The 17,600-nt window shown below is 28.0% G+C and overlaps 1 protein-coding gene across 1 annotated transcript; it reads left to right on the forward strand.

Annotated features, from left to right (window-relative positions):
* Positions 1–232: 232 nt before the first annotated feature.
* Positions 233–562, forward strand: LOC145269059 (uncharacterized). Its single transcript, XM_080124662.1, has one exon. The coding sequence runs from the start codon at positions 233–235 to the stop codon at positions 560–562; it is 330 nt and encodes a 109-aa protein (XP_079980788.1).
* The last annotated feature ends 17,038 nt before the right edge of the window (positions 563–17,600 follow it).

Raw genomic sequence — 17,600 nt, forward strand, 5'->3', positions numbered from 1 at the left:
TCAGTATCAACAAGGACATAGAGGAACTAATTAGAGAACTTTTCCACATGCCAGAAGTAACAACTCAGTATCCCATACACTAGCATAAGACCCTTCTTACCCATGGCAGTATGTTAGTAAAGACATCTTTACCATGGAAAATAAAGAATTCTTACTAGTGGGGGACCATTACAGCTACAGCCCCTTCATACAACGTTTCTACTCGACCACCTCAATTGCAGTAATTTGACACATGAAACTCCTGTTTGAAAAACAAGGCATTCCAGTGATAGTATATGGCGACTATGGGTCACAGTATTCTAATACAGAGTTTGCAGATTTTGCCAAATCTTACAACTTCAAGCACACTACCTCGTCACCAGATCATCCCCAGTCAAATGGATTTGAAGAGAGGATGGTGGGTATCTGTAAAAAATTGTTGTTGAATATGCGAGAGATAAACACACACAGCCACCTAGCAATGATGGCATACAGGGCCACACTGCTATCAGCTCAAATCAAATCCCCAGCAGAGTTACTGAATGAGGAACCCGCTGATATTGAGACAACAACTCGGGGATGAACAAACAAAACTAGAGTTGGAGAAGAGCAAAGAAGAAACAAAAAATGGTACGACTGAGAGAATAGCCATCAACACAGACAGTTATACACCAGTCATCAGGTTCATGTTCAAGACAAAAGAACCAGACTCTGGGAACCCGGAAAGATTATGCAGATTGCTGATAAGCCATACCTAGTAAAACTTGATAACAGTGTAATCCGTCGCAGAAGCCAGCAGTTATTAATGTTAACAAAGGGCAAAACAGACAACGCAAAGTGCTAGCACCAACTGAAAACTTGTGGTATACACCGAGTTCCTTCTTTATCGCCCAGTCGATTGCAGCTGTGACAGAGGTGTGTCTTGAATGTACAGTTCCATATAAAATACCAGTTGTCATATTTCCAGTAAATGGATAGGGGCTTGATAGATGTTGATGTCCATAGGGTTGTATGGTGTTGTTTCTGCAGTATTAATCATGGGAGCTTTTGATTGTTGAACTATAGTTGAATCATACTTTAGAATAACGAGGTGCTGGCAACTTGTTGTAAAGTTATGTCTGGATTCTGCTCTATTTTTAAATATCTGCATCTTCCACAATATCAAACATAAATCTTCTACAATCCAAACCATAACAATTACAGACTTAAAGTTATTATGAACCACTCACATTCTCTGTTTACAATGCCTGCCTAAGCTGAGAAATCAGTTAATTCAAATTGAAGTGCATATTAAATAACAAAATTTGCTCACCAAATATCTCTCTGTGTCTGTACTATCTCATCAAAGTTGTAATCCTGATGGTGCATACCAATTGTGTCCCAACGATTCAAGCTTATGTATCAAAACTTTGACTTTCCAGTTGTCAGCTTGTTCCTAAATTCCATCAAAAAAAAAAAAACGCCTCAAACTACAAAAACAGAATGTCAATTTAGTCATTGCATTGTAATGGAATTCTGTGATAGACTGTGCGATTGATTCTGCCCATGTCATAAGCTTTGTAGCAGACAAAAATTGCAACAGACATGAGCAGAAGCAAATTCTCATAGCTGAATGATTTTGATTACACTTCCTTCTTGGCCTGTCCAATCAGAAGCCTGATCGAGTTTATAAAACGTTAAACCAGCAACATACTATCTTTCTTCTCTGCTCTTGCGTACAACACACCTCTCTAGCATGCACACTGGGCTCGCATAAATACAACAACATGGCTATCTCCACATGCGGTGCACACATGTTTTACTCTTTTTACCACAAAACTCTCTAATCTTTTCCCCACGTCCATACATGGACGCACGCTCTAACTACCAATTTCAACATGTATCCACTGAACACGTTTCTCTTTCAACAAAAATGTATAATCATCAACGTCTTTGCACAGAAACTCTTTTAACGACTAATCAGTTTCCTTTTATTCTTACAAAGAAAACCAAAAACACTGTTTATTAACTGTTAGAATGAGATTTCATGCCTTCCATTAATACAGGTTTGTTTTCATGAGCGATAGTGACAGGGTTTTAAATAATTCCATCAAGCGTAACTGTTGTTGCATTAATTGTTGAATGGTATATTCCATTTTCTTTTTCAGTGGAAAATGTTTTTTTTTTCTTGCAGTGGAAAATTTATGGTAAGAATGCTTTTTCTTGTTTTTCTAGTGAAATGAGTTCATTTTCATGCAAAAAAAATCCTTGTCGCCAGTTATTACGGGTTTAAAATGGGTGTTTTATATGAAATAACCACAAAAAATAATACTTATTTAACTTTATTTAACAAGTTCCGATTGAGATTATGAAAATTTTACAATGAAGTTTATCGATTTGAAGCTGTGTGTCATAGCCGACTCATGACTTCAAAATCCAAGGGCAATTACTCTTTTTTCCGTTCAAGGAAAATAAGAAGAAGCAAGAACTAAAACTGCAAATATCCCAACTGTATCCTCTGAATGTATACACCACACACTGGATAAGACAGAGGAGGCTAGGTCATTAATTAGTTCTAGATATATTTAAGGCCTTTAACAGGGTATGGCACGACAGTCTTCTCATGAATATCAAATCATATGGTATTACTGGATAAATACTTAACATAATCAAGTCCTTCTAAAGTAAGAGAAAAATCCAGGTTGTCATACATCAAAACAACACAATATAAATCTGGATGTATAACAGGAGTCAATCCTTCTCTTTATAATTCCTCATATTTATAAATGACCTTCCTGATAAAATTGTCTCTAAGATGGGTATATTTGTTGACGCCACCACGCTCTATAACAGATACAATGGGGAAACAAAGGAATACACTTCTAAAGGAAGATCTCCAATCAGTAGTGGAATATAGACATGAATAGATGATAACATACAATGCTGCCAATGCTAAGCTTTTTTCCTTTAATAATTACAAGAAAGCTTCTCAACCACAGATTTCTGAAAGTACTTCATTCAAACTCGTTGGCCACACATTCACAGGTAACATGAATTGGAACAAATACATCAATGACATTGCTAAGACTGCTGCAAAGAAGGTTGGTTATCTCTACCATGCTAGAAAGTTGCTCATCCGTAAGATTTTAAGGCCATCATACACCCATGCATGCATCTTCCACTTGTCAGTCGTCAACCTAATAGGTCCTGCATTGTCAGACAAATTCCACCCTCTGTTCAATCAATGAAATGACGCATCTCTGTGTTTTATAAGTATTTTAATGAAAAGTGCTCTGATGAACTCCAAATACTTGTACTCCATCGATATAAATACCCTCAAGTAATCTCACAAGCAGCAAAATCTCACACTGCATAAATCCATAGATGCTGGAAAGCCTTCTACTCATAAAGTTTCTTTCTTGCTAGACTTTGGAATTCCCACCTAGATCCCTGATTCCCTGACTGTACTGACATGCAGAAGTTCGTGTAATGTGAACAGACATTTTACTGCTAAACTACCTACATAGTATCCCTGTAAATTGGCCCCATATAGTAACTCCTTACATCAAAGTGGCACTGTGTTTTGTTTGTGATGCAAATGCAGTAAAAAAAAAAACTTTTTAAGTATTATTGATATTATTGTGTTGTGTATAATTGGCATTGTGTTTTAAGTATAATTAGCATATTCTTTTATTAATACAACTATAAAATTGATATACTATTGTGTTTAGGTTTTAGTATAATTGGCCTACTATTATGTGTTCAGTATAATTATCATACAATTTAATTGTGTTTAGTTTTTAGTATAATTGGCATACTATTATGTGTTCAGTATACTTATCATACTATTGTATTGTGTTTAGTTTTTAGTATAATTGGCATACTATTATGTGTTCAGTATAATTATCATACTATTTAATTGTGTTTAGTTTTTAGTATAATTGGCATACTATTATGTGTTCCGTATAATTATCATACTATTGTATTGTGTTTAGTTTTTAGTATAATTGGCATACTATTATGTGTTCAGTATAATTATCATACTATAGTATTGTGCTTTCAGCAGAGTTGCTATAGTTGTGATGCCTGTGAAAATGAATGGAAAGGCAGGATCATTACCACCTGACCCCTCTCCTCTGTCCAAAAATAAACTCTGCAATCCAAAATGCAAAGGTAATAAAATACAATGTATTATTACTTACTACACAGAACGGAATATATTCATGTTATTACACATTTGTATCAAAAGGTTCTCTCGTATTTCTACTTCAGCAAAAACGACCACAGACGACTATGCTTTATTTTATGATGAATGACACATTTTGTACAGTAATAAAATGACTTTAATAGATCTCTACATAAAATGAGTTTAATAGATCTCAACATAAAATGAGTTTCATAGATCTCAACATCAAACGAGTTTCATGGCTCTCAACATAAAATGAGTCTAATAGATCTCAACATAAAATGAGTTTCATAGATATAAACATAAAATGAGTTTCATAGATCTCAGCGTGAAATGAATTTCATAGATCTCAGCATAAAATGAGTTTCATAGATCTCAATATAAAATGAGTTTCATAGATCTCAACAACAAACGAGTTTCATGGCTCTCAACATAAAATAAGTTTCATAGATCTCAATATAAAATGAGTTTCATAGATCTCAACATAAAATAACTTTAATAGATATTAGCATAAAATGACTTTAATAGATCTCAACATGAAATGAATTTCATACATGTCAACATAAAATGAGTTTCATAGATCTCAATATAAAATGAGTTTCATAGATCTCAACATAAAATGACTTTAATAGATATTAGCATAAAATGACTTTAATAGATCTCAACATGACATGAATTTCATAGATCTCAACATAAAATGAGTTTCATAGATCTCAACATAAAATGACTTTCATAGATCTCAACATAAAATGACTTTCATAGATCTCAACATAAAATGAGTTTCATAGATATAAACATACAATGAGTTTCATAGATCTCAACAGACAATGAATTTCATAGATATAAACATACAATGAATTTCATTGATCTCAACATAAAATGAATTTCAAAGATCTCAACATGAAATGAGTTTCATAGATCCCAACATAAAATGACTTTAATAGATTTCAACATGAAATAAGTTTCATAGATCTCAACATAAAATAAATTTAATAGATCTCAACATAAAATGAATTTCATAGATCTCAACATAAAATAAGTTTCATAGATATCAACATAAAATGACTTTAATAAATCTCAACACAAAATGACTTTCATAGATCTCAACATAAAATGAGTTTCATAGATGTCAACATTAAATTTAATTTCATAGATCTCAACATAAAATGAGTTTCATAGATCTCAACATAAAATGAGTTTCATAGATCTCAACATAAAATGACTTTCATTGATCTCAACATAAAATGAATTTCATAGATCTCAACATGAAATGAGTTTCATAGATCTCAACATAAAATGACTTTCATAGATCTCAACATAAAATGACTTTCATAGATCTCAATATAAAATGACTTTCATAGATCTCCACATAAAATGACTTTAATTGATCTCAACATCAAATGAATTTCATAGATCTCAACATAAAATGAGTTTCATAGATCTCAACATAAAATGAGTTTCATAGATGTCAACATAAAATGACTTTCATAGATTTCAACATAAAATGAATTTCATAGATGTCAACCTAAAATGAGTTTCATAGATCTCAACATAGAATGAGTTTCATAGATCTCAACATAAAATGAGTTTCATAGATCTCAACATAAAATTAGTTTCATAGATATAAACATAAAATGAGTTTACTAGATCTCAACAAAAATGAATTTCAAAGATCTCAACATAAAATGAATTTCATAGATCTCAACATGAAATGACTTTCATAGATCTCAACATAAAATGAGTTTCATAGATCTCAACATAAAATGAGTTTCATAGATCTCCACATAAAATGACTTTAATAGATCTCAACATGAAATGAATTTCATAGATCTCAACATAAAATGAGTTTCATAGATCTCAACATAAAATGACTTTCATAGATATAAACATACAATGAGTTTCATAGATCTCAACAGACAATGAATTTCATAGATATAAACATACAATGAATTTCATTGATCTCAACATAAAATGAATTTCAAAGATCTCAACATGAAATGAGTTTCATAGATCCCAACATAAAATGACTTTAATAGATTTCAACATGAAATAAGTTTCATAGATCTCAACATAAAATAAATTTAATAGATCTCAACATAAAATGAATTTCATAGATCTCAACATAAAATAAGTTTCATAGATATCAACATAAAATGACTTTAATAAATCTCAACACAAAATGACTTTCATAGATCTCAACATAAAATGAGTTTCATAGATGTCAACATTAAATTTAATTTCATAGATCTCAACATAAAATGAGTTTCATAGATCTCAACATAAAATGAGTTTCATAGATCTCAACATAAAATGACTTTCATTGATCTCAACATAAAATGAATTTCATAGATCTCAACATGAAATGAGTTTCATAGATCTCAACATAAAATGACTTTCATAGATCTCAACATAAAATGACTTTCATAGATCTCAACATAAAATGACTTTCATAGATCTCCACATAAAATGACTTTAATTGATCTCAACATAAAATGAATTTCATAGATCTCAACATAAAATGAGTTTCATAGATCTCAACATAAAATGAGTTTCATAGATGTCAACATAAAATGACTTTCATAGATTTCAACATAAAATGAATTTCATAGATGTCAACCTAAAATGAGTTTCATAGATCTCAACATAGAATGAGTTTCATAGATCTCAACATAAAATGAGTTTCATAGATCTCAACATAAAATTAGTTTCATAGATATAAACATAAAATGAGTTTACTAGATCTCAACAAAAATGAATTTCAAAGATCTCAACATAAAATGAATTTCATAGATCTCAACATGAAATGACTTTCATAGATCTCAACATAAAATGAATTTCATAGATCTCAACATAAAATGAATTTCATAGATCTCAACATAAAATGAGTTTCATAGATCTCAACATAAAATGAGTTTCATAGATCTCAACATAAAATGAGTTTCATAGATCTCAACATAAAATGACTTTCATTGATCTCAACATAAAATGAATTTCATAGATCTCAACATGAAATGAGTTTCATAGATCTCACCATAAAATGACTTTCATAGATCTCAACATAAAATGAATTTCATAGATCTCAACATAAAATGAGTTTCATAGATCTCAACATAAAATGAGTTTCATAGATGTCAACATAAAATGAGTTTCATAGATGTCAACATAAAATGAGTTTCAGAGATATCAACATAAAATGACTTTAATAAATCTCAACATAAAATGAGTTTCATACATCTCAACATAAAATGACTTTAATAAATCTCAACATAAAATGAGTTTCAGAGATATCAACATAAAATGACTTTAATAAATCTCAACACAAAATGACTTTCATAGATCTCAACATAAAATGAGTTTCATAGATCTCAACATAAAATGAGTTTCATAGATCTCAACATAAAATGAGTTTCAGAGATATCAACATAAAATGACATTAATAAATCTCAACACAAAATGACTTTCATAGATCTCAACATAATATGAGTTTCATACATCTCAACATGAAATGACTTTAATAAATCTCAACATAAAATGAGTTTCAGAGATATCAACATAAAATGACTTTAATAAATCTCAACACAAAATGACTTTCATAGATCTCAACATAAAATGAGTTTCATAGATCTCAACATAAAATGAGTTTCATAGATCTCAACATAAAATGAGTTTCAGAGATATCAACATAAAATGACTTTAATAAATCTCAACACAAAATGACTTTCATAGATCTCCACATAAAATGAGTTTCATAGATCTCAACATAAAATGAGTTTCATAGATCTCAACAGAAAATGAATTTAATTGATCTCAACAGAAAATGAATTTAATTGATCTCAACATAAAATCACTTACATTGATCTCAACATAAAATGAATTTCAAAGATCTCAACATGAAATGAGTTTCATAGATGTCAACATAAAATGACTTTCATAGATCTCAACATAAAATGAGTTTCATACATCTCAACATAAAATGACTTTAATAGATCTCAACATAAAATGAATTTCATAGATCTCAACATAAAATGACTTTAATATATCTCAACATAAAATGAGTTTCATAGATGTCAACATAAAATGACTTTCATAGATGTCAACATAAAATGAATTTCATAGATCTCAACATAAAATGAGTTTCATAGATCTCAACATAAAATGAGTTTAATAGATCTCAACATAAAATGACTTTCATTGATCTCAACATAAAATGAATTTCATAGATCTCAACATGAAATGAGTTTCATAGATCTCAACATAAAATTACTTTCATAAATCTCAACATAGAATGACTTTCATAGATCTCAACATAAAATGAATTTCATAGATCTCCACATAAAATGACTTTAATTGATCTCAACATAAAATGACTTTCATAGATCTCAACATAAAATGAGTTTCATACATCTCAACATAAAATGACTTTAATAGATCTCAACATAAAATGAATTTCATAGATCTCAACATAAAATGACTTTAATATATCTCAACATAAAATGAGTTTCATAGATGTCAACATAAAATGAGTTTCAGAGATATCAACATAAAATGACTTTAATAAATCTCAACACAAAATGACTTTCATAGATCTCAACATAAAATGAGTTTCATAGATCTCAACATGAAATGAGTTTCAGAGATATCAACATAAAATGACTTTAATAAATCTCAACACAAAATGACTTTCATAGATCTCAACATAAAATGAGTTTCATAGATCTCAACATAAAATGAGTTTCATAGATCTCAACATAAAATGAGTTTCAGAGATATCAACATAAAATGACATTAATAAATCTCAACACAAAATGACTTTCATAGATCTCAACATAAAATGAGTTTCATAGATCTCAACATGAAATGACTTTAATAGATCTCTACATAAAATGAATTTCATAGATCTCAACATAAAATGAGTTTCATAGATCTCATACAAAAATGAATTTCAAAGATCTAAACATATAATGAATTTCACACATGTCAACATAAAATGAGTTTCATAGATCTCAACATAAAATGAGTTTCATAGATCTCAACATAAAATGACATTAATAGATCTCAACATGAAATGACTTTCATAGATCTCAACACAAAATGAATTTCATAGATCTCAACATACAATGAATTACATAGATCTCAACATAAAATGAGTTTCATAGATCTCAACATAAAATGAGTTTCATAGATGTCAACATAAAATGAGTTTCATAGATCTCAACAAAATGAGTTTCATAGATCTCAACATAAAATGAGTTTCATAGATCTCAACATGAAATGACTTTAATAGATCTCTACATAAAATGAGTTTCATAGATCTCAACATAAAATGAGTTTCATAGATCTCAACAAAAATGAATTTCAAAGATCTCAACATAAAATGAATTTCATACATGTCAACATAAAATGAGTTTCATAGATCTCAACATAAAATGAGTTTCATAGATCTCAACATAAAATGACATTAATAGATCTCAACATGAAATGACTTTCATAGATCTCAACATAAAATGAATTTCATAGATCTCAACATAAAATGAATTTCATAGATCTCAACATAAAATGAGTTTCATAGATCTCAACATAAAATGAGTTTCATAGATCTCAACATAAAATGAGTTTCATAGATCTCAACATAAAATGACTTTCATTGATCTCAACATAAAATGAATTTCATAGATCTCAACATGAAATGAGTTTCATAGATCTCACCATAAAATGACTTTCATAGATCTCAACATAAAATGAATTTCATAGATCTCAACATAAAATGAGTTTCATAGATCTCAACATAAAATGAGTTTCATAGATGTCAACATAAAATGAGTTTCATAGATGTCAACATAAAATGAGTTTCATAGATGTCAACATAAAATGAGTTTAAGAGATATCAACATAAAATGACTTTAATAAATCTCAACACAAAATGACTTTCATAGATCTCAACATAAAATGAGTTTCATAGATCTCAACATAAAATGAGTTTCAGAGATATCAACATAAAATGACTTTAATAAATCTCAACACAAAATGACTTTCATAGATCTCAACATAAAATGAGTTTCATACATCTCAACATAAAATGACTTTAATAAATCTCAACATAAAATGAGTTTCAGAGATATCAACATAAAATGACTTTAATAAATCTCAACACAAAATGACTTTCATAGATCTCAACATAAAATGAGTTTCATAGATCTCAACATAAAATGAGTTTCATAGATCTCAACATAAAATGAGTTTCAGAGATATCAACATAAAATGACATTAATAAATCTCAACACAAAATGACTTTCATAGATCTCAACATAAAATGAGTTTCATACATCTCAACATAAAATGACTTTAATAAATCTCAACATAAAATGAGTTTCAGAGATATCCACATAAAATGACTTTAATAAATCTCAACACAAAATGACTTTCATAGATCTCAACATAAAATGAGTTTCATAGATCTCAACATAAAATGAGTTTCATAGATCTCAACATAAAATGAGTTTCAGAGATATCAACATAAAATGACTTTAATAAATCTCAACACAAAATGACTTTCATAGATCTCAACATAAAATGAGTTTCATACATCTCAACATAAAATGAGTTTAATAGATGTCAACATAAAATGACTTTCATTGATCTCAACAGAAAATGAATTTAATTGATCTCAACATAAAATGACTTTCATTGATCTCAACATAAAATGACTTTAATTGATCACAACATAAAATGACTTACATTGATCTCAACATAAAATGAATTTCAAAGATCTCAACATAAAATGAGTTTCATAGATGTCAACATAAAATGACTTTCATAGATCTCAACATAAAATGAGTTTCATACATCTCAACATAAAATGACTTTAATAGATCTCAACATAAAATGAATTTCATAGATCTCAACATACAATGACTTTAATATATCTCAACATAAAATGAGTTTCATAGATGTCAACATAAAATGACTTTCATAGATGTCAACATAAAATGAATTTCATAGATCTCAACATAAAATTACTTTCATAGATCTCCACATAAAATGACTTTAATTGATCTCAACATAAAATGAATTTCATAGATCTCACCATAAAATGAATTTCATAGATCTCAACATAAAATGAGTTTCATAGATCTCAACATAAAATGAGTTTCATAGATCTCAACATAAAATGACTTTCATAGATCTCAACATAAAATGAATTTCATAGATCTCACCATAAAATGAGTTTCATAGATCTCAACATGAAATGACTTTAATAGATCTCTACATAAAATGACTTTCATAGATCTCAACATATAATGAGTTTCATAGATCTCATACAAAAATGAATTTCAAAGATCTCAACATAAAATGAATTTCATACATGTCAACATAAAATGAGTTTCATAGATCTCAACATAAAATGAGTTTCATAGATCTCAACATAAAATGACATTAATAGATCTCAACATGAAATGACTTTCATAGATCTCAACACAAAATGAATTTCATAGATCTCAACATACAATGAATTTCATAGATCTCAACATAAAATGAGTTTCATAGATCTCAACATAAAATGAGTTTCATAGATCTCAACATAAAATGACTTTCATTGATCTCAACATAAAATGAATTTCATAGATCTCAACATGAAATGAGTTTCATAGATCTCACCATAAAATGACTTTCATAGATGTCAACATAAAATGACTTTAATAGATCTCAACAATAAATGAATGTCATAGATCTCAACATAACATGAATTTCATAGATGTCAACATAAAATGAGGTTCATAGATGTCAACATAAAATGAGTTTCATAGATCTAAACATAAAATGAGTTTCATAGATCTCAACATAAAATAACTTTCATTAATCTCAAGATAAAATGAGTTTCATACATCTCAACATAAAATGACTTTAATAAATCTCAACATAAAATGAGTTTCAGAGATATCAACATAAAATGACTTTAATAAATCTCAACACAAAATGACTTTCATAGATCTCAACATAAAATGAGTTTCATAGATCTCAACATAAAATGAGTTTCATAGATCTCAACATAAAATAAGTTTCAGAGATATCAACATAAAATGACATTAATAAATCTCAACACAAAATGACTTTCATAGATCTCAACATAAAATGAGTTTCATACATCTCAACATAAAATGACTTTAATAAATCTCAACATAAAATGAGTTTCAGAGATATCAACATAAAATGACTTTAATAAATCTCAACACAAAATGACTTTCATAGATCTCAACATAAAATGAGTTTCATAGATCTCAACATAAAATGAGTTTCATAGATCTCAACATAAAATGAGTTTCAGAGATATCAACATAAAATGACTTTAATAAATCTCAACACAAAATGACTTTCATAGATCTCAACATAAAATGAGTTTCATACATCTCAACATAAAATGAGTTTAATAGATGTCAACATAAAATGACTTTCATTGATCTCAACAGAAAATGAATTTAATTGATCTCAACATAAAATGACTTTCATTGATCTCAACATAAAATGACTTTAATTGATCTCAACATAAAATGACTTACATTGATCTCAACATAAAATGAATTTCAAAGATCTCAACATGAAATGAGTTTCATAGATGTCAACATAAAATGACTTTCATAGATCTCAACATAAAATGAGTTTCATACATCTCAACATAAAATGACTTTAATAGATCTCAACATAAAATGAATTTCATAGATCTCAACATAAAATGACTTTAATATATCTCAACATAAAATGAGTTTCATAGATGTCAACATAAAATGACTTTCATAGATGTCAACATAAAATGAATTTCATAGATCTCAACATAAAATGAGTTTCATAGATCTCAACATAAAATGAGTTTAATAGATCTCAACATAAAATGACTTTCATTGATCTCAACATAAAATGAATTTCATAGATCTCAACATGAAATGAGTTTCATAGATCTCAACATAAAATTACTTTCATAGATCTCAACATAGAATGACTTTCATAGATCTCAACATAAAATGAATTTCATAGATCTCCACATAAAATGACTTTAATTGATCTCAACATAAAATGAATTTCATAGATCTCAACATAAAATGAGTTTCATAGATCTCAACATAAAATGAGTTTCATAGATCTCAACATAAAATGAGTTTCATAGATCTCAACATAAAATGAGTTTCATAGATCTCAACATAAAATGACTTTCATTGATCTCAACATAAAATGAATTTCATAGATCTCACCATAAAATGAGTTTCATAGATCTCAACATAAAATGAGTTTCATAGATGTCAACATAAAATGAGTTTCATAGATGTCAACATAAAATGAGTTTAAGAGATATCAACATAAAATGACTTTAATAAATCTCAACACAAAATGACTTTCATAGATCTCAACATAAAATGAGTTTCATAGATCTCAACATAAAATGAGTTTCAGAGATATCAACATAAAATGACTTTAATAAATCTCAACACAAAATGACTTTTATAGATCTCAACATAAAATGAGTTTCATACATCTCAACATAAAATGACTTTAATAAATCTCAACATAAAATGAGTTTCAGAGATATCAACATAAAATGACTTTATTAAATCTCAACACAAAATGACTTTCATAGATCTCAACATAAAATGAGTTTCATAGATCTCAACATAAAATGAGTTTCATAGATCTCAACATAAAATGAGTTTCAGAGATATCAACATAAAATGACATTAATAAATCTCAACACAAAATGACTTTCATAGATCTCAACATAAAATGAGTTTCATACATCTCAACATAAAATGACTTTAATAAATCTCAACATAAAATGAGTTTCAGAGATATCAACATAAAATGACTTTAATAAATCTCAACACAAAATGACTTTCATAGATCTCAACATAAAATGAGTTTCATAGATCTCAACATAAAATGAGTTTCAGAGATATCAACATAAAATGACTTTAATAAATCTCAACACAAAATGACTTTTATAGATCTCAACATAAAATGAGTTTCATACATCTCAACATAAAATGACTTTAATAAATCTCAACATAAAATGAGTTTCAGAGATATCAACATAAAATGACTTTATTAAATCTCAACACAAAATGACTTTCATAGATCTCAACATAAAATGAGTTTCATAGATCTCAACATAAAATGAGTTTCATAGATCTCAACATAAAATGAGTTTCAGAGATATCAACATAAAATGACATTAATAAATCTCAACACAAAATGACTTTCATAGATCTCAACATAAAATGAGTTTCATACATCTCAACATAAAATGACTTTAATAAATCTCAACATAAAATGAGTTTCATAGATCTCAACATAAAATGAGTTTCAGAGATATCAACATAAAATGACTTTAATAAATCTCAACACAAAATGACTTTCATAGATCTCAACATAAAATGAGTTTCATACATGTCAACATAAAATGAGTTTCATAGATCTCAACATAAAATGAGTTTCATAGATCTCAACATAAAATGACATTAATAGATCTCAACATGAAATGACTTTCATAGATCTCAACACAAAATGAATTTCATAGATCTCAACATACAATGAATTTCATAGATCTCAACATAAAATGAGTTTCATAGATCTCAACATAAAATGAGTTTCATAGATCTCAACATAAAATGACTTTCATTGATCTCAACATAAAATGAATTTCATAGATCTCAACATGAAATGAGTTTCATAGATCTCACCATAAAATGACTTTCATAGATCTCAACATAAAATGAATTTCATAGATCTCAACATAAAATGAGTTTCATAGATCTCAACATAAAATGAGTTTCATAGATGTCAACATAAAATGAGTTTCATAGATGTCAACATAAAATGAGTTTCAGAGATATCAACATAAAATGACTTTAATAAATCTCAACATAAAATGAGTTTCATACATCTCAACATAAAATGACTTTAATAAATCTCAACATAAAATGAGTTTCAGAGATATCAACATAAAATGACTTTAATAAATCTCAACACAAAATGACTTTCATAGATCTCAACATAAAATGAGTTTCATAGATCTCAACATAAAATGAGTTTCATAGATCTCAACATAAAATGAGTTTCAGAGATATCAACATAAAATGACATTAATAAATCTCAACACAAAATGACTTTCATAGATCTCAACATAAAATGAGTTTCATACATCTCAACATAAAATGACTTTAATAAATCTCAACATAAAATGAGTTTCAGAGATATCAACATAAAATGACTTTAATAAATCTCAACACAAAATGACTTTCATAGATCTCAACATAAAATGAGTTTCATAGATCTCAACATAAAATGAGTTTCATAGATCTCAACATAAAATGAGTTTCAGAGATATCAACATAAAATGACTTTAATAAATCTCAACACAAAATGACTTTCATAGATCTCAACATAAAATGAGTTTCATACATCTCAACATAAAATGAGTTTAATAGATGTCAACATAAAATGACTTTCATTGATCTCAACAGAAAATGAATTTAATTGATCTCAACATAAAATGACTTTCATTGATCTCAACATAAAATGACTTTAATTGATCTCAACATAAAATGACTTACATTGATCTCAACATAAAATGAATTTCAAAGATCTCAACATGAAATGAGTTTCATAGATGTCAACATAAAATGACTTTCATAGATCTCAACATAAAATGAGTTTCATACATCTCAACATAAAATGACTTTAATAGATCTCAACATAAAATGAATTTCATAGATCTCAACATAAAATGACTTTAATATATCTCAACATAAAATGAGTTTCATAGATGTCAACATAAAATGACTTTCATAGATGTCAACATAAAATGAATTTCATAGATCTCAACATAAAATGAGTTTCATAGATCTCAACATAAAATGAGTTTCATAGATCTCAACATAAAATGACTTTCATTGATCTCAACATAAAATGAATTTCATAGATCTCAACATGAAATGAGTTTCATAGATCTCAACATAAAATTACTTTCATAGATCTCAACATAGAATGACTTTCATAGATCTCAACATAAAATGAATTTCATAGATCTCCACATGAAATGACTTTAATTGATCTCAACATAAAATGAATTTCATAGATCTCAACATAAAATGAGTTTCATAGATCTCAACATAAAATGAGTTTCATAGATCTCAACATAAAATGAGTTTCATAGATCTCAACATAAAATGAGTTTCATAGATCTCAACATAAAATGACTTTCATTGATCTCAACATAAAATGAATTTCATAGATCTCAACATGAAATGAGTTTCATAGATCTCACCATAAAATGAGTTTCATAGATCTCAACATAAAATGAATTTCATAGATCTCAACATAAAATGAGTTTCATAGATCTCAACATAAAATGAGTTTCATAGATGTCAACATAAAATGAGTTTCATAGATGTCAACATAAAATGAGTTTAATAGATATCAACATAAAATGACTTTAATAAATCTCAACACAAAATGACTTTCATAGATCTCAACATAAAATGAGTTTCATAGATCTCAACATAAAATGAGTTTCAGAGATATCAACATAAAATGACTTTAATAAATCTCAACACAAAATGACTTTCATAGATCTCAACATAAAATGAGTTTCATACATCTCAACATAAAATGACTTTAATAAATCTCAACATAAAATGAGTTTCAGAGATATCAACATAAAATGACTTTAATAAATCTCAACATAAAATTACTTTCATAGATCTCAACATAGAATGACTTTCATAGATCTCAACATAAAATGAATTTCATAGATCTCCACATAAAATGACTTTAATTGATCTCAACATAAAATGAATTTCATAGATCTCAACATAAAATTACTTTCATAGATCTCAACATAAAATGAATTTCATAGATCTCAACATAAAATGAATTTCATAGATCTCAACATAAAATGAATTTCATAGATCTCACCATAAAATGAGTTTCATAGATCTCAACATAAAATGAATTTCATAGATCTCACCATAAAATGAGTTTCATAGATCTCAACATAAAATGAGTTTCATAGATCTCAACATAAAATGAATTTCATAGATCTCACCATAAAATGAGTTTCATAGATCTCAACATAAAATGAGTTTCATAGATCTCAACATAAAATGAATTTCATAAATCTCAACATAAAATGAATTTCATAGATCTCAACATAAAATGAGTTTCATAGATCTCAACATAAAATGAATTTCATAGATCTCAACATAAAATGAATTTCATAGATCTCAACATAAAATGAGTTTCATAGATCTCACCATAAAATGAGTTTCATAGATCTCAACATAAAATGAGTTTCATAGATCTCAACATAAAATGAATTTCATAGATCTCAACATAAAATGAGTTTCATAGATCTCAACATAAAATGAGTTTCATAGATCTCAACATAAAATGAGTTTCATAGATCTCAACA

The sequence above is a fragment of the Euprymna scolopes genome, chromosome 45, assembly GCF_053919585.1.
Source record: "Euprymna scolopes isolate OS-2025 chromosome 45, ASM5391958v1, whole genome shotgun sequence".
In the NCBI taxonomy this organism is placed as follows: Eukaryota; Metazoa; Mollusca; class Cephalopoda; order Sepiida; family Sepiolidae; genus Euprymna; species Euprymna scolopes.